At 52.2% G+C, this 24,234-nt stretch overlaps 1 protein-coding gene across 1 annotated transcript in view; it reads right to left on the bottom strand.

Annotated features, from left to right (window-relative positions):
- Sptb (spectrin beta, erythrocytic) overlaps positions 1-24,234 on the bottom strand; it is a 126,660-nt gene that overhangs the window by 18,798 nt on the left and 83,628 nt on the right. The window contains exons 11-29 of the mRNA XM_032907973.1: positions 23,843-24,001; positions 22,532-22,834; positions 21,775-21,925; positions 20,304-21,174; positions 18,697-18,834; positions 13,536-14,292; positions 12,973-13,175; positions 12,792-12,882; positions 11,718-11,864; positions 10,181-10,444; positions 9,665-9,871; positions 9,157-9,246; positions 6,850-7,128; positions 6,110-6,240; positions 4,855-5,059; positions 4,252-4,626; positions 2,795-3,039; positions 1,472-1,610; positions 992-1,076 (exon numbers count right to left, since the gene is read on the bottom strand). Coding sequence (XP_032763864.1) covers positions 992-1,076; positions 1,472-1,610; positions 2,795-3,039; positions 4,252-4,626; positions 4,855-5,059; positions 6,110-6,240; positions 6,850-7,128; positions 9,157-9,246; positions 9,665-9,871; positions 10,181-10,444; positions 11,718-11,864; positions 12,792-12,882; positions 12,973-13,175; positions 13,536-14,292; positions 18,697-18,834; positions 20,304-21,174; positions 21,775-21,925; positions 22,532-22,834; positions 23,843-24,001 — 4,840 coding nt within the window. The remainder of the gene's footprint in view (positions 1-991; positions 1,077-1,471; positions 1,611-2,794; positions 3,040-4,251; positions 4,627-4,854; positions 5,060-6,109; positions 6,241-6,849; positions 7,129-9,156; positions 9,247-9,664; positions 9,872-10,180; positions 10,445-11,717; positions 11,865-12,791; positions 12,883-12,972; positions 13,176-13,535; positions 14,293-18,696; positions 18,835-20,303; positions 21,175-21,774; positions 21,926-22,531; positions 22,835-23,842; positions 24,002-24,234) is intronic.

The following is a 24,234-nucleotide window of genomic DNA, read 5'->3' on the forward strand; positions in this document are numbered from 1 at the left end:
GAGAACAAGCCACGAACCCACCCACAAGGCCCAAGGGCCAGTCAGCATCCAGGTATCCCTCAACTATATGAGTGCCTTTTTCCGCTGTGAGTTTCTGCCGAAAGCCACTTCACCCCACACTAGAGAACCACCCCATCTCTACCAATGGTTCCACAGCTACACAAAACTTTACATGTATAATCCACCCGCCTCTAGCAATGGTTACATAAACAAAGTCTTACATGTATATACATTTACTTACATATATATGTCCAATTTTATAAATGTATACTGTTTTACTTTTATTTGTGCCATGCTGGGTATCAAACTCAGGCCTCTGTTCATGCTAGGTACTCTATCATTGGGCTTCATCAATACCCCTTAGCCTTTGAGACAGGCCTCAGAGTTTAGCACAGGCTAGCCGCCTCAGACTCTCAGTCCTCTCTCCTCCACTTCCTAAGTGCCAAATTAATGGTGTATGCCACCATGCACAGCAGGACTCATATTTTTAAAGCAACCAACTTCACTTATATTGCCTTGCTTTAGGAAGCAATCCCCTGCCTCAAATTCTTTCCCTTATCTAGCTCACAAACAAGCATGGAGACTCGCTGGTCCTGGCTTTAACCTTGCTCACAGCTTACCTGAGGTAAGATATTCTTCCTCTTGCCTCAGCCTCAGGCTGCTGGAGGACAGAGCTCCTGACCTCCACACAATAACCTGAAGGCCAGACACTCAGGAGAAACTAGAACTTCCCTGACCTCTCCCAACCCACAACTCCACATGGGAACCAAGCTGGGCACAGGAGGGCGGGAGAGGATGAGGAGGAGAGTGGGCAGGGGTAAGAGGGTGGAACACTCATCTGTACAGACCTCCTGCCTCAGGCCAGTGGCCCAGAGCTTCCTCACTGAGTACTGCCATGAAGTTTCTTCTACGCATGGTGTGGTACCTTGTACTTCTAGTAGGGGTCTGCTAGGCCCTGCCCTCAGGTTCCCCAGCCCTGAGCTATACTCACGCATGTGGAGCCTGTCAGAGCGGGCCTCCCACTTGTCATTCATTTCCTGCCTCCTGGATATCACTTGCTGTAATTTCTCCCGGATCTGTGGAGAGGAAAGGGGAGAAGCCCAGGCTATGGTGATGCTCCCTGATGTCTGCAGCAGTCCTAGACGGCTGCAAAGAGCAAGTGGGGTCACACGGTCCTGGATTCAAGTCTTCACTCTGCTACCTTCATCTTTCTGAGGTACCTTTAGGTGTCTCACCTGAGAAGTGGAGTCAACAACTCCAAAGGACAGGCAGGCACATGTGGGTGCCGGGCAGGCGTGAGCCTCCTCTCCTTTAGGGAGCACCCACCTCCTTAAGGCAGGGGATGGGCTTGAGGTGCCTCCGACTTCTGGCTTGTAGGCACCTCAGCTCCTTGGATGTATCTTCTCCTCCCTGTTCCCTGAAGCTGCTTGGCCAGCCAGGCTGGGCGGCACAGTGACATGGAGAGACTCACCTCGTCTGAGGCCTGGTGTTGCCTCTGTAGCAGGGACTCCCCAAGTTCTAGGCAGGTGCTGAAGTTCTTGGCCCTGGTATTGATCTCTGCCTTGATGCCCTGGTGATACTTCAAGAGCAATTCCACCGAGGAGACATCCCTGGGGACAGGACGGCCAGGGCAGACAGGCAGTTTGAGAGACAGAATCGGGCCACTTAGACCTGCCTTGAGGAGTCTTGTCTCTATCCTTTCTTCTCTCTGGATAGCCAGGAATTCCTCTCTGTCCCAGCCCCAGCAGTAACACTAACATGTTAGCGTCTTCACTGGTCAGTGGGTCAGCAAGGAGAACAGGGACCCTAAAAAAATCTGGGAATATTACTGGACAATAAAAAGGAATGAATTACTGAATCACGCTATGTGGATGAAATCTTTGAAACAGGCTGAGGGAAAGAAACCAATTACGGGAGACAATACACTGTGCGACGCTGTTTATACAAAACGGAGAGACAGGTCAGTAGACAGGGAGTTACAAAAACAGTTGCTCAGGACCCAGAGGCAGCGAGCACGGAGAGTGCTGTGCATGGCAATGGTTTGTTTTTGTTTTGTTTTTCCCCCCAGGCAGGGTTTCTCTGTGTAGCCCTGACTTTCCTTGAATTTGCTCTGTAGACCAGGCTGGCTTTGAACTAACAGAGACCTGCCTGCCTCTGCTTCTTGAGTGCTGGGATTAAAGACCTGTGCTGCCACAGGTAGACCAGAACTTTTTTCGTGTGTGTATGTGTGGTAATGATGAAATATACTAACTTAGATTGGGAGGGAATGATTGGATCAGGGGAAGTATATGAATACCACAGATGATACACTTTAAGAAGGACAAGGAGAGCACGTGAATTATATCTCAATAAAGTGTCAAAGTGCCTTGGGGCAGAGGGACAGAGACAGGTCACCAACACTTGCTGAGGTAGAGGTCCAGCCCCGCTGGGTTTCAAATGCTGAGAGCCGGACTCTGCCTCTTACAGACAGTCAACTTTACAGTTAGTTTTAGGCATAGGATCATCTAGTGCTGGAGAAGAGAGGCCTCGAGCCTACCCAGATATATGACACATGTACCTTCACTGACAATAGTGGACATGGTTCCCTTGGAGATTCACAGTGATCGACACCCTCACCCTATCACTTTCAGTCGGTTCTCTCAGTAGAAGATGAACCACTGTTTCCACCTGAACCCAGATCAGGTCTCTGGTACCCCTCAGGGATTTCCATGCACTGGGCAGTCTGGGATCACTCCCCTGGAGGAGCCTCGGCTCTCCTAGGACGCACTAGAGCATCCCCGAGGACGCCCCTCACCTGGGTCTCTCCTGGGTCTCGATCTGCCGGATGATGCTCTCCATCCAGGAGAGGAGGTCTCGCACCATGCTGAAGAAGCGGAACTTGTCTGCCGTGTCTACCAGCTGAGCTCGGCGCCCAGCACACGCGTCCAGCAGTGCCTGCCAGGCCGCGGACACCTCCTGCTCCTTGCTCTGGATAGCATCTGCCTTCTCCCCAGCATACGCTGTCTGCAGTCGGGTGGCCACGTCCTGGAACTGCTGCACCTGTGATGAGGTGTAAGGCTGGAAGGCCGTCTGTCTCTTGAGTCCTCCCCAGGGCACCTCTGCCTGCTCAGGGCGTGTGCTGGGCTCTGGCCCGGGGTTTGAGAGTGAAAGGGTCTCCAGTCCTTTTGGCCTCCTCAGGAGTGCAGTACTGAGTAACTACTGACCTGAGCACAGCCCTAGAAACGTAATTAACTCTCTTCATCTTTACTGCCGTCTATCAAAGACATATGATTATATCTGTTTCTGCGATGGGGAACCAAGGCACGGGTTCCTCCCCTTAACCAATGGAACAACTGCGGTTGGAACGATATACCCAGGTCCCTGGTCTTAATCACTCTGCATGCTGCCTCTTCCGGGATGGGCCTATACCAAACCCTTTGACTGGGGCCAACTCAGGGACAATGATGCCTCACTCCTGTCACCTCAATGGAGCTCTACCTGTCTCAGTAGCTCTGACACCCCAGATATGACAGTTACAATACCAGGTGCCACCTTCAGTTGGAGGACAGATCCCTAAGATGAACTAAGGGGTCCAATCTACCTCAGTGTTCTCTCCCTGAACCCCGTGGAGTGGGCTGTACTGCCAGTCTAACTCTCCCCACTCCACTGGAAGCCAAGGGAGCCTCTGGCAGCTGGCGTCCCTCACTGATCCTGCCAGTGAGCTCTGAGGAATCCAGAGAGTCTGCAGGGGTCCCTCAGGGCATGCTCCAGTGATCAGAGGGGCGTGGGGTTAAGTAGATTTTAGAGACTCTAGCATCTCATGAAAGGCAGACAGACCTATCTGGTAGCTAACTAAGCCTGAGAGGCCTAGAGCCAGGCCCCTGCGGCCTGGGTTGTGGCTCCACCTTCTCTCTACTTACCCTAGGCAACACTCTACACTATACTGTCCTCATCTGCAAACCTACTGTGAGTGCCTAGAGATACCTGGGAAGATCCAGCAACTACACACGTCCCTTAAACTAATACCCAGTACTGAAAGAGCACTCTGTGTTAGCTGGTAAGCTATACACAGCCAGGAAACTATAGCTTGAAGAACTACTCCTGAAGCTAACAAGAGTCTGAGAGCAGCTGTGCTCTCTGTCCTGAGCTATTGGCTGTCTAAGGAAGAAAAATCTGATTCCCAGTCTAGAGGTTCCCCCTTAGGAGCCAAGTGGGGCTCCGACACCAACACCGGGGGAGGGTGGTTGCAGGCAGGAAGTGGGTGGACGGTACCTGCACACCCAGGAGGTGGAGCTCCCGCTCGAAGGCAGTGTGGACCCGGTGGAAGGACTCAGCTGTGCTGGCGTCCAGCCCCACGTCCTCTGGCAACTCTCTGTGCTTCTCATCTATGAGGCCCAGGATCTCGGTGCCGGTGTAGAAATAGCGGTGCAGGTCGTAGGAGGCAGCCAGCAGCTGCATGCGGGTGTCAATGAGCTCCAGCAGATCTGCCCACATGTCATTCAGCCCATCCTTCCACTCTGCAATGGTGGCTGCCTCGCTGTGGCCCGCATCGATGAGACGCTCAATGATAGAATTCACATTGTCTACTCGCTCCTGCCCGATAGCCCCGGTCTCCCGGGCAAAGTCTCGGAACTTGTCACGGAGCATCTGGATGCGGGGTAGATAGAATGCGGTTAGGGGTCCCTTGGCCAGGTTGTCACTGTGGCCGTCACTTTCTCCAGGGCAGACTGTCTTTCAGCTATTCTCCACTTGTGTGACTACATCTTGGTGACATTTCTCCCAGCTGGCAGGGGAGTCATACGGGCCTGGAGTGACAGTCGCCTGTGACTACTGTCTTAGAGGAAGATAACGAAAGTAAACGCTGTGGGTACTCACAGTCACGTGGTCAAAGTCCTGCCCCATTTCTTGGGATGAGGCCACCATCTCTTTCTCCGTAATCCACTGCTCCAAGTCGTCAGCCTCTCTCTTCAGCTGGAACAGGTGGTACATGTTCTCTAGCTTCCGCCTCCGCTCCTCAGCCATGTCCTTCAGCCCGGCATACTGCTTATCCACTTGCCCCTGAAGTCTGATGATCTGCTCCCTGGAATCCAAATTCAAGGAAGGGGATCAAGGCCCAGAGCAAGGGGGTTGAGGATTTAGCTCAGTGGTAGAGCGCTTGCCTAGCAGGTGTGAGGTCACAGGCGCCATCTTTCTTACAACGAAACTAACCAAGACAAAACAGAAGAACCCGGAGTAGCTGGCCCCAGAAATTACAGGGGTTTTTCCAGGAAAAGAATTGGGGAGAAAAGGAATCCCTGCTCCCCTCGGGCCGTGATGCCTCTGGTGACGGGACTGTGCTGGAGTTCTGTCCCGACATGGGGCCTCTCTGGGGAGGTCACAGTCAAGCACAAAGGGTGAATCTTCTTCACCGTCCTTCAGCAGGAGTGACCCCAATTAGCTCTCCAGAAAAGGACAGAACCAGAGACTCAGTTCTTGGGGTTCCCAGGGAGATGTGTGGGATGGCCAAATAGAGAGAGAGAGAGAGAGAGAGAGAGAGAGAGAGAGAGAGAGTGTGTGTGTGTGTGTGTGTGTGTGTGTGTGTGTGTGTGTGTGTGTGTGGCAGCTAAATGGTGGTTGAGGACAGAGTCATGGCGGGAGCAGCCTGTGAAGTCTGAAGTCTGGCCAATATCCACCTGACTCCTACCTCAAGGTCCTGAAGTTCTTTTTTGGAACCATTAAAATAAAATAAAATAAAATAAAATAAAATAAAATACCAGGTGGTGGTAGTGCGTGGCTTTAATCCCAGCCATTAGGAGGCAGGGGCAGGTGGGTTTCTTTGAGTTAGAGGACTGTGTAGTCTATAGAGAGCTGCAGGGCAGCCAGGGCTACATGGAGAAACCCTGTCTCAAAAAACCAAAACCAAAGCCAGATTTGGTCTTCAGGATCCCTCAGTGCAGGGTAACTCTCGGAAAGACTGGCGTTCTCAGCTCCCCAGGGACATTCTGACGCTGACCTTCATACAAGCGCAGTCTCGGTGGCCTGTCTTGTAGGACTTCTTGACACAACCCAAGGAGCAAGACAGAGCAGGGACAACGGTAGTCTAGAAACCTCTAGTTCTGGGGAAACATGCCAGCCCAGGAGGCACACGTACCCCTCCGGGTGGCCTGCAGACAGCAGGCTCTGGGCGCGGCCAGCCAGCTGTTTGATATTCCTTCCGTATTCCTCCACTGTGCGCTGCTGCCGCAGGTGCCGCTTGAGCATCACGATGGCGCCCTCTTCGTCCTGTGAGGCAGCAGGCAGCGGTGAGCACCAGAGCCCTTCCCCACCACACTCCTTTCTTTGAAAAGTTATGACTAAGCTCTGGGGAGCCAGGCTGAGAGGGAAAGCCACAGACTTCCCCTCCTGCTCCCACCTCCTAGAAGAGCTGTCCCCAGCCCCTCTCTCAGTCTTAGTTTGTTTCTTTTCAAGCCCAACTCCAAAAGTCTGTCCCCAGGAAAACTTCCTAGGTCCAGCATTAGCTGGCCTGGAGGAGGTAACCTATTCCTCTCCAGTTCCCCAAAGTGGGTTTTCCAAGGGAATGATAGAGTCACTGAAGTCCTGAGAGATCCCCTCATGTCCTTTGTCACTCCATCTCACAGCAGGGCCACAATAGAATATGAAGCGCCTTTGCGTGGGACACCCCCTAGTGGCAAGTCAGAAAACTGCAGGGATACTCTTAATGAGGTGGGATGCCCTCAGGAGGTATCATGGAAGAGCAGGATTCTGTGGGCTCCTCACACACCCGTACCTTGCCCTTACCTTCTCACACACCCGATTTCCAGGCTCTCCAAGAGCTTGCCCACCCCAGCTCTGCCTATCTGCTCAGCCGGCTCGCAGACTGCCCCAGGGTACCTTAGGGGGTTCATCAGAGAACACGTAGAGCTCCTGCTCGCTGATCCACGCTTCAGCCTCGCCCGCATCCAGGTAGTACTGCTGTGCCTCGTGAGCATCCCGCAGGCGCTGCAGCCGGCCAGCTGCCGCCTCCCGCAGCGTGTCCCACGAGCTCTGCAGATGCCCCAGGCGCTCCTCGATGTCTTGGCAGTCGATCTCGGCCGCCTTCACTAGCTCCTGCCCTCGATGTAGCACATCCTCCACCCGTGGTGCGTGGCCTAGGATCTCATTCTGCAGGGTCTGTGGCCAGAGGAAGGACTCAGAGGCAGAGCCTTGCCACTGAAGAGGAGGCTGGGCCCACAGCAGGAGACCCTCTCCCCGTCCGGTCAGAGAGCAAGTGATAGCCTTAATACTACTCGTGGCAGGATGCTAAGCACTCCACGTACACACGCCAAAGGTGTTCTTCCCAGACAAGTCCCGGGCAGCTGGCGCAGGGCAGCGAACGCAGCTGTAGCAGATTCCAAAGTCTTGGTGTTTTTAAGAAGACTTTTAGCGTGGCTGGAGAGATGGCTCAGTGGTTAAGGGCACTGGCAGCTCTTCCAGAGGACCTGAGTTTAAATCCCAGCAGCCACATGATGGCTCACAACCATTTGTAACGGGATCCGATGCCCTCTTCTGGTGTGTCTGAAGACACTTTACTTACAGTATACTTATATATAATAAATAAATCTTTAAAAAGGACGTATTTATTAACTTATCTTTCTACTTATGTGTCTGAGTGTATGCTGCATGTATGCAGGTACCCATGGAGGCCAGAAGGGGGCACTAGAGCCCCTTGAATGGGAGTTACAGACAGTTGTAAGTTGTCTGATGGAAGTGCTGGGAACTGAACTTAGAATTTTAGAAGAGCAATTAAGTGCTCTTAACGGGCGATCCATCCCTCCCTCAAGTATGCCCCCCCTCAACCCTACCACTACCCTTTTTGAAGTAGGGTCTTTTGTAGCTCTGGGCTGGCCTTGAACTTGTGATCCTTCTGCCTCCACCATGCCCAGAAACGGGAGCTACAGGTGCTCACCATGTGCCCAGTGTATGTGGATCTGGCCCATGGCTTTGGGCATGGCAGGCAAGGCTCTACCATGTAAGCTACACTCACGGGCCAAACCCATGCTCCTGACTATGTATACCCCAGAGTCTGATTTTACGTGCCTGTTATAGAGGAAAGGAAAACAACTTCAGAAGCTGCAACCGCCATCTTATGTCAGCGTCTTTGTTCCAGGTGAAAGAACACGCGGATGGCTTGTCCCCTTGTGGGATGCTTCAGCTCGTGTTTGTCTCCATCCCTACAGCTCAGATCTGAACTGCATGTCCGTATTTCTTGTTTGGGCCTTTCCCTCCCACTCTAGTGACTGGGTTGCCTTTTCTTCAAGGGGTCCTGATACTTGATCCCCTTTCTGGGGGTCAAAAAGCTTTCTAGGGATAGTATGTTCTCTTGGGTTCCTCGTACCTCCTCCATCTTGACAATTCCCTCCAAGCCTTTAAAACATTTTGAAGGCAGGAGCAAGGGCAGGGAGTGGGCATAGCACTGACTTCCAGCACTTAAAGCTTACATGAATGACGATATGCACAAGCACGGCCCCGCTGAAGTGTTACTGTGTTTCACACTCAGAATCTTGATTTCTAGGGAAAGGCCTGAGGCCAGGCCCAGGCCGGGCAGGAAACCACTGCAGCCCCACCACTGACTTTCCGAGGACTCGGGCTCCCTCTGCAGCCTTGACAAGAAAAGTGCTCCATATCTGCTAGTTTTGGGATTCCAGCCACAAGTACCTAATCCGTTCTAAAGGAGTGTTCAGTAGATGCTTGCTTCTGGGACTCGGAGTCCAAACTCAGTGGCTTTCTAATGGGGCTGAGCCTCACAGGGATGGTCATGTGTCTGGAGGAACAGGATCTATATGCCCGAAGGACATTGCATAAGCCAAGCTTAGCCCCAGAAGAGGACAAGGGAATGCTGTGCTGCTGGTGGCCTCCAAAAATAGGACTATGACAGCATGCTGGACACCTCCTCCAAACCCTCCACCCCACCCCAAGCCAGGTACTCATTTGAGCTTGGTAGAGTCTGGTAGTTCCGAGTCCCTAAGTAGCATGAGGTTCAGCCTCACTGCAGCCACGAAAGCCCTTTCTGCATCGAAACATGAATTTAGGAGACTGAAAAGCTGCCATCAGGAGCAATAATCTGCTGCCAGCAGTCGTTTGCACATCACCGCTAGGCCAGAGCCCCTGGGGCCAGGCTGGACCAAGCAGGGGCAGATGCGCTGGTGAGGTGAGACTCACCTGGTTCTTCTTCATGAACAGCTGCACGGTTTGCAGATTAGTGCCATAGTCAGCTGACTGAGCCAACGGCAGCCTCTCTTCCACCCAGAGCTGCAGAGACCAGAAGGCAGGGGGATTGCTGATAATAATCACAGACAACCATCCTTTCCCGGACACCCACAGAGAGCCAGACGAGGTGCTGCCTGATTCTTCCCGGCACCCCCTCGGATTTTGCCCCCATTTTCCAGACAGGTATGTCAAACTAAGGTTCCAAATAACCTGTTCCTGATCCCAAAGCGGAAGCTTGTTCCCAGAGTCTCCCCATCAGTACTAATGAGTGACTTGTAAGTTCCCACTCACAAAGTACCTGCCCTGATTTTCTATTTAATGCAATCTCTAGAGCAGCCCTACGAGATAAGGGGCAAGATGATCAGTCATCTGCTGCCAAGATTGCTCTGGGCAGCAGCCAGCTACCCCCGTGGCAGCTGGCACCTCAGTCCTGGGGGTAGAGAGGCTGCAGCCCACGCACCGTCTCATCCTCTAAGTCCCGGCTGATCTGTAGCTTGGCTTTGGATAATTCCAGCTGCTTCTTCCTCCTCCCCAGAGGTTCTAGAAGGTCTAGGAACCTCTTTTCGATGCTCATGTCAGTGTCTCCTGCCTCTGCTCCCAGCGGGGGTGCCTCTGCAAAAAGTTCCTCCAGCTCCTCCTTCCGCAAATTCACTTGTTCCTCCACTCGCTGGGAAACAAGAAATGGTGTCAGTGCTGTCAGTGATACCTGGAGGGTGCGCCTCCAGCCCTGCCCATCTTCCACCCATCCTTAAGACCCATGTAAAGTGCGGCCTCCCCCAAGAAGGTTCCCTGGATGCTCCTCCTCAGTCTTCTCTCCTGTCTTTCTCATGAGCCTAGTAAAAACTAGGTTCCTGTCCTACCATTGAGAAGGGGTAGGAGAAGGCTTCTGAATCACGAGGCACTTTAAGGTTTCGGGTTGGCTCCCTAAGACCCCTTCTACTCCAACACTCCGAGTGTACACAGCCTGCTCACATGCCTTCAACTTAGCCAACATCCGGTTGACAGTGGTCAGATCCTTGCCCAGGTCGTCGGATCGCAGCTGGTCCTCCATGGCGCTGATCCATTTGCTAAGGTCGGCGTGGGTTTGCAAGCGCAGGTCAGAGCTCCGGGCAGCGGAGAGTTGCTCTGTCTTCGCCTTTGTGGTGGTCTGCAGCTCATCCCAGAGCTTGTGCAAGGCTTCCAGCCTTCCTGACACCACATCCGTGAACTGGGGCTTCTCTGCCATCAGCTGCCTTCCCTCCTGTGGGGGAAGGAGCAGAGCTCACTCTGGGCTTCAGCGGCCTCGGAGGGGCCCTACTCCAGGTGGCAGGAACTGACACAGACCTTGAGTAAGGCCACATTCAGAGATCCCAGCATGGGGCAGATACGGAAAGAAAAATTCAAGACTCATTCAGGAGCCAGGGCTGGTAGCACAGGCCTTTGACACCAGCACTGGAAGCTGAGGCAGGAAGATAGGGAGCTGAAGGCTATCCTGACGTACAAAATAAACTAAAGACGAACCTCAACGACTTATCAAAACATGAGAAGAGGGGTCGGGTGGGGACCTGGCTGAATGGTAGAGGCTTAATCCCCCAGTTACCCTCTCCTAGGAAATAAATAAAGAGAAGGATTAAAGTCTATCAGGAGCCAGGTACAGCGGTAATCTCTGAACGCAGGAGGCGAAGCAAGAAGATCATGAGTTTGAGACCAGCCTGGGCTACAGAGCAAAATCCTGCCTCATAAAAAAATTAATAATGAATAAACTAATAAACAAATCAGATCTAGGTACTCATAGCATGAGGACCCCTTACAAATTCTGGAAGTAGTGTTTTCTCCTCAGAGATGGGTTGGTCACTAAGGCTGCCTGACCTGGTTTCGCCTGTATAAATGTCTGTGTTTTGGGTATGGACAGTGTAGTAGGACTTGGCTCTAGGCATATACTCTATTAACAGTGGTCAGTATCATCAATGGCTTCCCAGTTGTCAAACACTATCCCGAGTGCTTTTTTCTGTCGGTGAGCACGAACAGCTATTGTCCTGGTTTCAGAGAGGAAGAGCTGAGAGCAGGGAAGAGAACTCAGTCTGGTTCCCGGAGCGATGCCCTAACCACCATTAGGCTTGGCTTCGTGTGGACACTGAGCCTACTTCTTCCTAGAAAGCCACAGCAGGGAAAGCAAAGGAATAAGACCCCTAGTGGAACCCCTGCCATGTTTGACCTGGGCCGATGGCGACAGGTGGGCTCCGTGCCTTCATCTACAGGGGCTTTGAATGGCTGCTTCCTGCTAGGCTTGCCCATCCAAACAATTGCGAGCACAATACCGGAAGGCTAACAGAAACGACTGCCCTCTGGGTACTGGCTGCTGGACCCTACTTGTTCTGACCAGGTTTAATGAGTCTAGCTACAGCAGGAATACTAACGGTTTCATTTTCACTGCCAAGCTCAATACGGCCCAGAGGGATTCAGGGCAGTGTCTCAGGTGAAGCCTAAGCCACGGGAGCGCATCTGAGCCACCTCTCACCCGACTGTGTACTTACCGCGTCGATGTTCTCAAGCCACCCTTGGTGTGAAGCCAGCTCTGCCATAAATGCCTGGTGTTTCATCCATTTGTTGTGAAGGTTGCGGGCTTCGTCATAGGAGACGTCTGGAGACGTCAGCAGCTTGTCATTGATCCAGAGAGTGAGCTGTGGGCAGAAAGAGTGAGCCCTGTGGTTTCCTGAGATACCTCTAGAAGGTCAAGGGGTTATCCGTGTCTCCCTTACTAGAGCGCCTGCCGTGCGAGATAGTTTGTTCTTTCCACAGTTCCAGGGCCTAGGACAAGGCCTGAGACATTGTAGCGACTCAGTACATTCTTTGTAGATAGGTAGATGGGTAAATCCATCCTGATAGTGGGGTGATAAGTGATTGATAAACACCAGGAAAGTGTTACATGAGGAAGAGGTTAAAGGTAACGATAATTAATAAGGGGAAGGGGGAGTTGTGTGTCCCACAGTTCCAAGTCTGGCTTGTACGAGATAGGACAAGATAGATGGAAACAAAGTGTTATGGGCTGAGAGGAAGCCCTGAGGGGAGAGCAAGTCAGAGAAAGCCCCACTGCATGTGGGAAGCCCCATCAGCAGACTCTCTCCTTAAGGTTCCTATCCATCTGCCCCCAGGGGCCTATCGATCTGTTTGCACCAGGACCAAGGCTTGCTCCCTAATTCCAGGGCCCAGTACAAAATGAAGGTGCTCAAGAAAGCATTCCAGATTTCGAGTCAGCACCCACAGGGTACTGCACAAGAGCCCTGTGTGTGGGTGTGTGGATGAATGCGCAGACCCCACAGCCTTGCACGTAGCCCTGCACAGGTTCTAGGTGATTCCAACCAGGAATGTGCTCAGACCGCTCTTGGAGAAGCCGTGTCCTAGGCTGAGCGAATCAGGGATGACTTCAGACTTAGAGGTAGAGGGTAGAAAAGAACTGTGAAACAGAAAGACTTCAAGGAGTACCGAGCTAAGTACCCCAATCCCCCAGCTCCTGTAATGCCACCATTCCTGAGACAGGGGTCCTTTGGCCTCCTACCTCTGAGTGCTTCGGACTGAAATCTTAGAAGCACCCCGTCTGTGGGCCTCACCTCCTTGCAGTTCTGGAGGAAGTTCTGCAACTCCAGGTTGTCTTTCAGGAGAGCTGTAACCTCCTGGGCTTTCTCATTGTTCTTCATGTGCCTGGGAAGTCAAAGGAAGTCGCACTAGCACCAAGCCTGAGGTTCTTGCCCTCCAGTGTGGCACAGGGCCTCATGGACCGGGGTAGGGTACCTGTCTTCAATCAGCTGCACCTTCTCTTTGATCTTGTTCGAGTACAGGTTGCCCTCAGACACCAGCGTGTTTCCGGAGTCCACAGGACTCAGGACCTTATCTCGGTTGTTTTCCATAGACATTAAGAAATCCTCAAACTTTCGGATGCCGGCCTCTGCAGCTGCTAGGGAGTCTGGAGGCTCCAAGTGAGCCAGAGTGTACTCCTGTTAAAGCAAAGTTTCCAGAGGAGGCCTGAGGGCGAGCTGAGCAAGGGTGCCGCAGGCAGCTGTGCAGGTTACAGAGCAATGCAAGGCGAGGCTCTGCTCCCCAGGCCTGGCCTCCTGCTCCCTCCTGGGGCGGTAAGCATGGGCGGTGGTGAAAGCTACAAGAGAGGGTAGTAGTGCAGGGCGAGGCTCACTTCTTTAGCTTCCCAAGGACCCTAGAGCAAGACAGCTTGGGACATGGGCCCAGAGGCACAGGATGGGGAAAGTACACAGAGAGTCCTTTAATTGAGACTATGAAGAGCTCACCACTAGTAAGTCTCCCGAGGGACACCTGACCCAGCCCTGTATGCTTCTTCCTACCTGGTTGCTGAGGATGGCTTCAGCCTGCTTGGCATCTTTCTGGAACTCCTGGAAGCCCAGGCACTGGGTGAGGGTGTTCCCTCGGCTCTCCCACATCCGCCACAGAGCATCCCAGTCAGTATCTAGGCCCTCCAGCCGCTGGCCCAGAAGCTGGTAATCTGGGTCAGTTTGGCCTTCGATCACTTTCTCTCCAGAGGCCTTGACCCGGTGGTAATCGTCTTTGTGAGCATCAATCTCCTCCTTAATGGCCGCATGCTGCTGTAGGAGTTGCTCAGCCTCTGGGAGTGACTCAGGCATGTCCTCAGAGGCCACCGCCTTTTGGGCCATCGACAGCCAGGCCTTGAAGTCATCCAGGTCTTGCAGGAAAGCCTGCAGCTTGCTGGCCTCACCTAAGGAGAGCTCCTGACCTTGCAAGGCATCTTGCAGGCCCTTCCACAGCTTCTCGACATCTGCTTGCCTCTGGCCAATGTCCTCTTTCTGCTCAGGGTGTGACTCCATCAAGTACTGCGACTCCCGTTCCAAGGCGCTCACACGATCCCGGATGGCCAATACGTCCCTCTCCAACCCTGACAACTTCCGCTGGATGGCAATGACTCCTGCTAGGTCCTGCCCCAAGTCCTTGGTAGACTCCACAACCTTCGTCTTGTCCATGATCCACTTGCTGGTTTCCTCACAGTCTACACAGTAATTGTTCACTCGGAGAGCTGAGTCCACAGCCTCTCTCTGCTCTGACACCACTGCCTGGAAGGCCTGCCACCTGCCAGAGGAGACACAGGCCGAGGGGAAACAAACATACCACGCTGTTCCTCTTCTCACCGAGTTCCCTTTCCCTATTTCCCACCAGTCTTCCCCCACAGACCTCGTAGGTTACAAAATAAACAAAATGTAAAAAATATCTACTTAAGTGCAGATAAACAAAAATTAACTTGCCCCATTTTACTCAAGATCTATCTAACAGAGAACGAGATGTTCTTGATTCTCAGGAGTCCAGCAACAATGTGGTCCTAGCTATATGTAATGTTCAACTGAACTTCAGGTAACTACGAACAGTCTTGGATCTGGAGAGTTTGGCTTCTGGCTAGTGTGGAGGTAATAAATATTTAGTAGAAACTGTGCTGTGGGTTTTGCCCTTTGCCAGAGCTGGAAGCATCAGGTGGTACTGTCTGAGGGAGTTCTAGAACCTCTGAGAGGCAGAGCCTTGTTTGAGGAAGTACACCACGTTGGACAGACTTCCGAGTGCTTACAGTCTCGCCTCACTTCCTGTTCACTCTTCCTGCCTTGAGCTTAGGGTTTAGAATATGAGCTCTCGTCTCCTGGTCCTGGTCCATGCCTCCGGCTTCCTACTAAACCCAATAAGCACTTCCTTTGGCCACAGTGTTTCATCTGTGCAGAAAAGGCACAGATACTGAGGTTGGGAGCGGAAATTGGCTGCTGCTCTGAAGAACCTAACAGTGGTGGGTTTTTTGGAGAAACACAGAAGACTTTGGGATTTTGGACTAGAAAAGCAGTTGAATGTTATTAGTGCTTAAGACGCCATTCTAGTAGGAGCTGGAAGAGAGTGGTGCTGAGAGCCATGCGGGCTATAGAAGTCCAGCTCAAGAGGCTTCAGAGGAGAGCAAGGCCGGCAACAGCATCCGCCTTAGAGACCATTCCTGTATTATTCTGGCAAATGCCCAAGTCGTGAGAACTTCCCTGAGGCTAAATTTGAAAGTAATGACCTAATTTCTTCAGTGAAGGAAATTTCAAGACTAGATGTCTGTTCAGTCTGTAGCCTAGACATTACTGGTAATGCCTAGGCCTAGGCCGGTCTACAACGAAACAGAGCAAGTGGGGCAGAAAGAAATACAAAATGTATGGTTTAGAGAGCAAAGGAGCACCAGAAGCTTAATGTTCTAGACAGGGCAGTGCTGGAAGAGGTTGCTAAGGGGATCAGTGCCACAGAGTAGAGGCTTTTTCTGCACTGGGATAAAGGAAAGGATGCCCTCGGGGCAAGAGCCACCCAGCTAAATTCCCAACTAGTGAAAGAGAGCATAAAAAATTGTGTGTGTGTGTGTGTGTGTGTGTGTGTGTGTGTGTGTGTGTGTGTGTGTGTGTGGTGTCTGTTTGTTTGTTTTTGGCCCCTAGAAAGCCACTGCTAAACTGGGCACTCAGCACTCAGAAAGCAGAGGCAGGCAGATCTTTGAATTCGAGGCCAACCTGGTCTGCAGAGTTCAGGAACAGCAAGGGCTACACAAAGAAATCCTGTCTCAAGAACCCCCCCCCCACAGAAGCCAAAGTAATGTTTAAACAGTTCCAGAGGTCAGGGCCAATCCAAGCTGGTACCTAACTTGTCAGTGTCATCCACATGGCACTGACTTTAGAGACAAGAAGAAGGTAAGAATGAAGGATTCATGGATTCTTCCTCCATTGTATCAATGAGCAGCTGACTGCAGGCAGCCTATGACAGGGAAACTCTAAATGGCACCCCTGAGAAGACAAGTGTAAGAAGTCATTATATGAAGCTAAGAAATGAGGCCTGGGTTGCAGTGGGAACCCCAAGATGGTGGAGATGTCAAGAGCTACACACAGGAAGTGGAACCAGCCTATGGGAGAGAAGCAAGCTGCAGGAAGCAGACCTAGGGGAATGGTGCCTGAAAGCCCTAAGCTCTTGGAGAATGGACAGCATCGAGCTGTAGGATTTGGAGTCTGCCCTGCCGAGTTTTGCTGTGGCCCAGTGTTTCTTCACTGTGTCCTTTTGGGATAGAGATTAGTATTCTGTGCCATTACATGATGGAATTATGTAGTTTGACTTCTGTTTTTTCTGGGGTTACAGTTAAGAGACTGTCTTGAGTCTCAGAAGAGACTTTGAACTTTAAAACAGTGTCGAGACTCAGGGGCGATGCAAATGCATTTTGTGCTAGGATGAGGTCATGGAGTGGGATGTGGTGGTTTGAGTGAGAAATGTCCCCCTTCTGCTTGGGCATCTGAACACTTGGTCCCCAGATGGTGGCACTGCTCGGGGGGGGACTATGGAACCACTGGGGGTCTTGTTCCCCTTCCCGCTGCTCCCCTGTGCTGTGCTCGGTCATGATGAGTGACGATACTCCTGGTTTATGTATTCGCTACACCGTGCTCCTCACTATGGGGATTCACGGAGTGCTTTTCTGTGAACAGTAGGCTGTGTCCACCAGTCCCAGCCTCATGGACTTGTGTTTATCGTCATCTCACGGCAGCACTTTCCTGGGGATTGAACCCAGATCCTTGTGGATGCAAAATACATTTTAACCTGCAGTCCCAACCTCATTTCATGCTGCTCTGCTCACTGTGGCCCTGAAGCAAGAGAATATGCACCACATGTGTTATGCCCCTGAGGTTACGTCAGAGCACTCTGTGATGTTCACAGCGACTGCCCAAACACATTTCCATTAAGGTGTTCCTGGTGTTAAGCTTTCAGAATTATAAATAAGGTAGGAGGGGCTGGAGACATGCATGAGAAGTTGGGAACACTTGCTGCCATTGCAGAGGACCTGGGTTCAGTTCCCAGCACCCACATGGCGGCTCTAATCCCCTCTTCCGGCCTCTGAGGATACAGGTGTAAATATGGTGTACACACACACACACAGACACAGACACATACACAGACACACACAGACACACACACACACACACACAGGCTCATACACACAAAAAATAATACATCTTTTAAAAAATAAATGTGAGGTAGGATGCAAAACTCAGAGCCAATACAAAGAAAGGAAGGAGGGGCATTTCAACAGGCAGATGAGCCTGTCTGGGCTAAGCACGGCCAGGTTTCGGAATACATAGTTGAAAGAAAAAGCACACTGACAGTGAAAAAGCACACTGACAGATAGGAACGGAGGCAGGGGAGTGGACCTGAAGTGGAGGTACAGAATGAGTGTGAGATGAATCGGGCAAGGCTTGCTATCTCTGCAGAGCTGAGCCAATCAGAGGCAGACCTCCATCCTTTAAGATCAGCCCAAACATTCGAAACCCAAGAGCTGCTTCAAATGGGGTGAGCCACATGGAGGAGAAGTGGCCTCCCCTTCTCTGCTGGACTGGATTCCAGCCCTCCCTCAAGTCTTAGACTTAGCAGGAGGTAAATCATCACCCCATGCCTCAGCTCTTCTTGAACCCGAGAACGAGAACGGCAACTACCTTCAGGCTTTTCACTTGAGGTGGGGCATGGCTGAGCCATTGTAAGTGTCAGCATGCCATGACGCTCCTGGAAGTTTCCCATCTGATCGCTTCACTTCAACAGCGGCTCCTGCCTCCCCGCCCCTTCTCCTCCTCTCCTGCTCTTACATAAGGTAGTGCTCAGGAGCCTGGAGAACAGGCTCCCCTCTCAGTCTAAACACCACACTTGCAAGGGAGCCTCCAGACGTGCGGGCCCCATCTTTGGATGGTGAGATGGTCAGCCCTCTTCCAGTGGCTCTAGAACATTCTGCTCAGCTTGGGGTTCCCTACAGGCTCCCAGCAGTCCCCAGAGTGCCAGCCTATTTCTTCACAGCTGACTCTTCCCTACGTGAACTGCTGTAGGCGGTATGTGGGAGGGGCCAGGGTTAGGAAGACAGAGTGACCGTGTGGCAGTGTGTGTGCAGAGAATGCAGGCATTTGCTCTGTCCTCAAAGATCCTCCAGGAACCGACGAGCAATTACGCCCTGCTCTGAAAGCAGCCCCTCTTTAAAGGCTCCTCAGGGCCTGCTTTTTGTCCCAACCATGACGCTTGCTCAAGGCTCCCTGCTAATTCTCTTCATTCCAGCCAGTCTTATTATCGGTGCGGCATTTTGGCACAGGCAGGGACGTTCTTTTATGGACAGTACTTAAGAACTCTCAGAAAGCAATTTCCCATGTCCAGGAATGTCTGGGGAAATATGGCACAAGTGCACGTGACCTACCCTAATTTGTGCACGCTCAGAATGTCCCTTTTATCATACGTGCATAGACACAAGCCTTCATCCCCAGACACAGTTTTCAAAGCTCCACTAACGATCTCTCCTCCCTGATGCTCACAATGGCATAGACTTCCCCTTGCTGCTGGAGCCCCAGTGCTAGCAACCAGGTTGGTAGAGAAAGACTGGAATGTTTACAGCTCAGGCCATTTCCCTACGAGTGTGTCAGGTGCCGGGAGAAACCCCCAGACCCATGCCCTGCCCACTCCCACCTCTTGTTCAGGCGGTCCTGATACTGTTTCACCTCCCCACTGCGTGGGTGGCCGCTCTCTACCAGGTTGTTGGCTGCAAGGTTCACGCCATCAATCTGCGCCATCAAGGTCTTCATCTCCTGGTCCAGGATGTCAAACCTGGGATGGACAGAGGGAGAACACGAGGCGTGGTGAGCAGCAGCAGAGCCTCTGGTGCCCGGTGTCTCCTACTCTCCAGTTTTGGCTTCCTCCCTCTACATCCTGAATGCTTTGTCTCCAGGAGGAAGAGTGGAGGCAGATATGCTGGCATACACCGATTTTTAGTTCAAGGGTTCAATTTTATGCCTTAGTATTTCTGAACCAAGCGAGGAGACAGTTCCTTACTATACGGACAACAGCTCCACAGAAAGGTGTGAAGCAGCGGGGCTGTAAAGGGCTTATACTGTTGGGGTTACGAAGGAGTCAGTCACCTCCAGGGCCATCTGCCATACCTGCATTGTCTTGGTTGCTATCCTACCCTAGTTCTACTACAAGAAATGTTGGCCCAAAGGCTCCCCTCCCTAGTCAGAAGCTCTGCTCCTGAGAAGGATAAGAGAGAGCTGCTGAGGAAACAAGGCCAACTTTCCCTGACAAGAGTCTAGCACCCTCTACACAGTGTTGGCTCTCAATCCCTTTTTGGGGGTCAAATGACCCTTTCACAGAGGTTACCTAAGACCCCCTGAAAACACAGATATTTTCATTACGATTCCTAACAGTAGCAAAATTACAATTATGAAGTAGCAAAAAATAAAATGAATTTTATGTTCGTGATTGCTACAATACGAGGAACTGGATTAAAGGGTACAGCACCAAGAGGGTTGAGAACCACTGCTCCAGCATCAGAGTAGGACCACGCTGGCACTACTTCAGGGAGCGGCGCCTCCTGCACTGCGATGCTCGGATTCTGTTCTAGGCTGCTGAGATGCTGCAAAGTCTGAGCTCCCCACCCCCATCCCACCCCACCCACAGCTGGAACACGCCTCCTCCACCATCTCCTCACCACTCCTCCCTCCTCAGGCCCTTCCATAGCCTGAGCACCCCATTCACCTACAGTCTGAGCATGTCCCCTAACCACAGCTGGAGCACCCCCACCCACGGCCTTAGCACCACCTCAGCCTGTGTAAGCCACCACTCCCCAGCAAGGGTCACGCCCTCCACAGCATGAACATGCCCCCAGACCATATCCAGGGTGCTGATGGACTCGGAATACCAGAGGGGCCTTGGAAACCTGTGGTTTATAAACTGGTCTCTGAGGCTCCTTGTGGTCCTCTGGGTTAGGGACTAGCATAGAGAGTTAATGACAGAATCCCAGCCTCTCAGCCCCCAGTCCATAGCACGTTTCCTGTCTTCCAATGCTCAGAATTCATCTGAGCAAAGACTCCTGTAGCTGAGAACCGATTAATTTATTTTTTTAAATCCCCTATGTCTCCAGAACTATGGCAGTCCCAGTGGGTGAAGAATCAGAGCCCTGGAGTCAGACCAGAACTCAACTCCTGATGCCTGAACTGTGTAACGAAGGAGGGATTAGAGGCAGGAGGTGACACCCAGCCCTCGGGTGGGAAGATGAGCAAAGGCTGAGCCTGACTGACCTGTGCTGCACAACCTCCAGATCCTCCAGCGTGTTTGGGATATCCATCTGGTCCAGCCACTTCCCCTTCTCAGTCATCCACAGCTCACAGGCGTCTGACTCTCCAAACACAGTGTACAAGTCCAGGGCTTCCTGCAGCTTGTGTCCACGCAATTCTGCCTGGGCCATCACCTGCTCGTAGAGCTTCCTGAGTGCCTGTAGACGGTTTGTCACATCTGGGGAATCTCGAAACTCCTCGGGGAAGCCCTGGGCTTGGTTCTCTAAGTGCTCCATCACCCCGCGGCTCTCCTCCAGCTCCTCTAGAAACTCCTTGTGCTTCTTTCCCAGGGCCCTCGTGGCTCCTTCATCTTGCCCCACATCTTCACCGGAAAGCAGTCGGTGAGCGTCTTGCAGCCAAGCCTTCAGGTCGTCTGCATCACCCTGGAACTGGAAGAAGTTTTCCGAATCCTGCAGGTCTTTCTTACGAAAGGCAGCCAGCTCTTTCAAGTGGTCCCACTGAGCCGATACTTCTTTGACACGGGTCTCGATCTGTGGATGTCCAAACTGCTTTTGTGCAACCATGTCCTCAGCCTCCTGGAAGATCTGCTTCAGATGGGCATCGAGCCCACGGAGCTCGTCCTCGAAGGCCTTGTGCTTGCGCTGTAAGATGAGCACACTCGTCAGGTCCTTGCCGTAGTCCAGGGAGGAGTAGATCTGCTCCTTTTCCTTGATCCAGCTTTCGGCCTCGTCCATCTCCCAGAAGAACTTCCAGAGTCGCTTAGACTGCTCCAGCTGAGCCTTCCGTCCCGCTGCCATGTTGCTCAGTTCACTGAAGCACTGCTCTAGGTGGCTGACACGGTCCTGGATGACCTGGGGGTCACAAGGCTGATACCCTGTAGGAATAGGAGGAGGAAGACAAAGAAAGGGAAGGATTCGTTTATAGGCAAGTTTCAGGACCACGCAATCCCAAAACTTCCATTTTTCATGGTCTTGGAGACCTTGTATGTGGCAGGCAAATGCTCTACCCCTGAGCTATGTCTCCAGCACTTCGAGGTCCTGTGGGGATTCATGGATTCTCAGTTACTCAAAGGACAGGCCAGAGTCATAACTGGTTCCCACCGCACTTCAGAAATGAGACTGAGTTGAGTCGGTTCTTGTAGACATGCATAACGTGACGTGAGACTGGAAACAGCTCAGCTACAGATTTCCAGGAAGTAAAGAACTCTCTTATTTAAGACAAGAACCTAGAAACACAGTCTCAGTAGCAAAAAGAACAGAAGACAGATGGCACCTTAGGATGTCTCTCTGGTTATGGGCTGCCGAAACAGCCTGCCCTCGGGAGAGCGCTGTTACCCCTCAAGCTCTGCACACCATCATCTGACAGAAGAGGCAGGATTCTCAAGATGGCTCCAGATTTACCCAAGGTGGGCAAGGGGCCAGAGGATGGGTTCCGGCATCAGAGGCCTCAACAGAGTGAACACCCTTTGCCTCACCTTTCCCCTCAGTGAACTGCAGGGTGGCCGCGGTGATGGCCTTCACTTTGTCCCCTTGGATAGCAATGTCGGCTTCCATTAGCTTGTGCTTCTGTAGCAGGTCTTCAACCTCTAACAAGTGCTTCCCAAATTCAGCAGACAAGATGTGCGCCTGGTGACGAAGGGACAAGGGCAAGTGAAGAGAGAGGCCACCTCCTTAGGGTGTGTGCATGCATCTTAGCCAGGGAGACGCCGATACAGTAGGAAGGTCACTGCTGCTTGCGACCAGAGATGCTACAGAGTAGGGTTTCCTACAAAAGGGTGCCCTCTGGAATCTTCCATGCCATGTCCTACAAAGCCTCAAACTTCAACTCATCTGCATCATCCGTTTCAAGGTCTAGCGCCTGGGCATGTTTATTTTTAGAAAGCTTGTGGTCAATTTTACGCTTATTTTCACCCAAGACCTCCTGCAGCAGAGGGAGAGGATCCAGACTTCTCTGGTTTCCCCATGCAGAAGGGTCTAGATTCTAACCAGAGTCAAAGCCCAATTACTCAGTCCCTGATCCTGTGGGATTCTATCCCTTTCTAATCCCTGCAGGTTGATGCTTGGGTGACCCCTACCCAAGATTCCTGGGTTACTGGGAACATTGTGAACATGGGCTAGTGATATTTTTGGCGTTTCTCCATTGTGATTTAGAGACGTGACTGGAGGCGGGTGTTTAAGGAAGCACGTGCTGACTACAGAGTGGGGTGTGGGGTGGGCAGCCTCGGGGCCCACCTTGATCTCATCCATCCAGTCGATACTGTGCAGCATGTCCTGGAAGAGCTTCTGCAGTGCCAGGGTGGCCTCGAGCCTCTGTCGCCGGGATCGCAGCAGCTCCTGCAGGTAGCTCCACAGACGGAGGATATTGTTCTTCCTGGCACTGATGCGCTTCTGGTCATGGTAATTCTCCTTCTCCAGCTCCTGGGCCAGGTCCTCCAGTGCCTTCACCCGCTCCTCATAGGCAGCCGTGTCGGTCTCAATGGCTTCGTGCTTCTTCTTGGCGGCCTCCACAGCTGCCAGGTCATACCCGAAGTTATCCTGCCCCCAAGGACAGGGAAAAACAGTGAACAAAATAGCAGCTCAGTCAGACTCTCCTGGCTCGGAAGTGGTGGATCCCTGAAACAGGGCTGCCAGATGGGAAAAGTACATTTCTACAAAGGAGATGTCTCAGCTGCCTTTCTCCTCAGAGAAGAGTTTCTCAATGTCTCACAAGTACCTCTAAACACCCCCAATTACTCTCTGCAACACACATGCAGGTGTGTCGTTACAGACTCCTCTGGGGGTCTGCTGAGTCCTCCCACTGTGCCTTGAGAGGATCTGTCCATTCTGGGCAGGAGGGGCTGCCTACACCAGGATAACACATCACTGCAAACAGATGGTTTACCCCCACACTATCTGGGGCACACGCACGCTCTCCAATGCTCTTAGAGCACTCGCTACCCCCTTAACAGACAGAATTTAATTTGATTCTAAGCTCTAAGTGGGAGGGAACAGATGCTCTGATGGAGAATCAGCCCTGGGGTTCACTGTTAGCCAGTGAAATATGTCCCAGGCCTGGGGGGCCAAGAAACCAAAAGGTGTTACCTCTGCTGTCCCCTGCTGCCTCTAGCCCAAGGCGGAGTTTCTGAATGTCTCACCAGTACCTCTGATTTAACCGTTTCCAGAGAAGAACCATAATGTCGACTCTGACTCTTGGGTCTATTGATGCTACAGCCAACACAAGATACTTGGGAGCCCTGTTCTAGTATGTGAGACTCTAAAAGAGGAGACTTCGTATGGGCTGGGAGTGTAACTCAGTGGTGGGACACTTGCTTTGTGTGTTTCAAGGTCCGGGGTTAGACCTCCAATGAGAGCATGAGGTAGAAAGAGAGGCAGAGAGAGACTTAAATCCTGAGGTTTTCTCTTCAGGTGTAGCTTTGATCCAGATGGGCACCGCAAGGCTGAGAAGAGGTTGATTTAGCTGCTGCTGAGACTGGCTTGGGCTCCGATTCCATCAAGAGCAGTGGTCTACAGCACTTCCCCCCTTTGCCAAGCTGTGCCCCTTACCTGGGTCACCAGGCGCTGGTTTTCGTTGAGCCACGTCTCTCTCATGGCTGCCTTACGGTCGAAGCGCCGCGCCAGCTGCTCCAGTTTCTCCTGCCGAATAAGCTCGCTCCTCAGGGCCAGCTCCCTTTGGTATTCTGCCTCCTCCAGGCTCTCCCAGGCCTGCGTGAGGCAGAGAATTCTTGGGGAACAGGAAGAGTATGTGGTCTTGGGGTTGTCTCTCTTTACCTGACACTGGATGTATGAATCTAGGGAGGTCCTGCCACTATGGGGTAAGGAGGTGGCAGATTCAAGTTTAGTATCAGTCCTTTGGTATTTGTCTGGGCCAGACCAGCCAAAGACCTCCCAGGTCCACTTCCCTAAGCCTGCCTCAGACATTGGCTTAATAATATAAT

Source organism: Rattus rattus, chromosome 7, assembly GCF_011064425.1.
Source record: "Rattus rattus isolate New Zealand chromosome 7, Rrattus_CSIRO_v1, whole genome shotgun sequence".
Taxonomy (NCBI): Eukaryota; Metazoa; Chordata; class Mammalia; order Rodentia; family Muridae; genus Rattus; species Rattus rattus.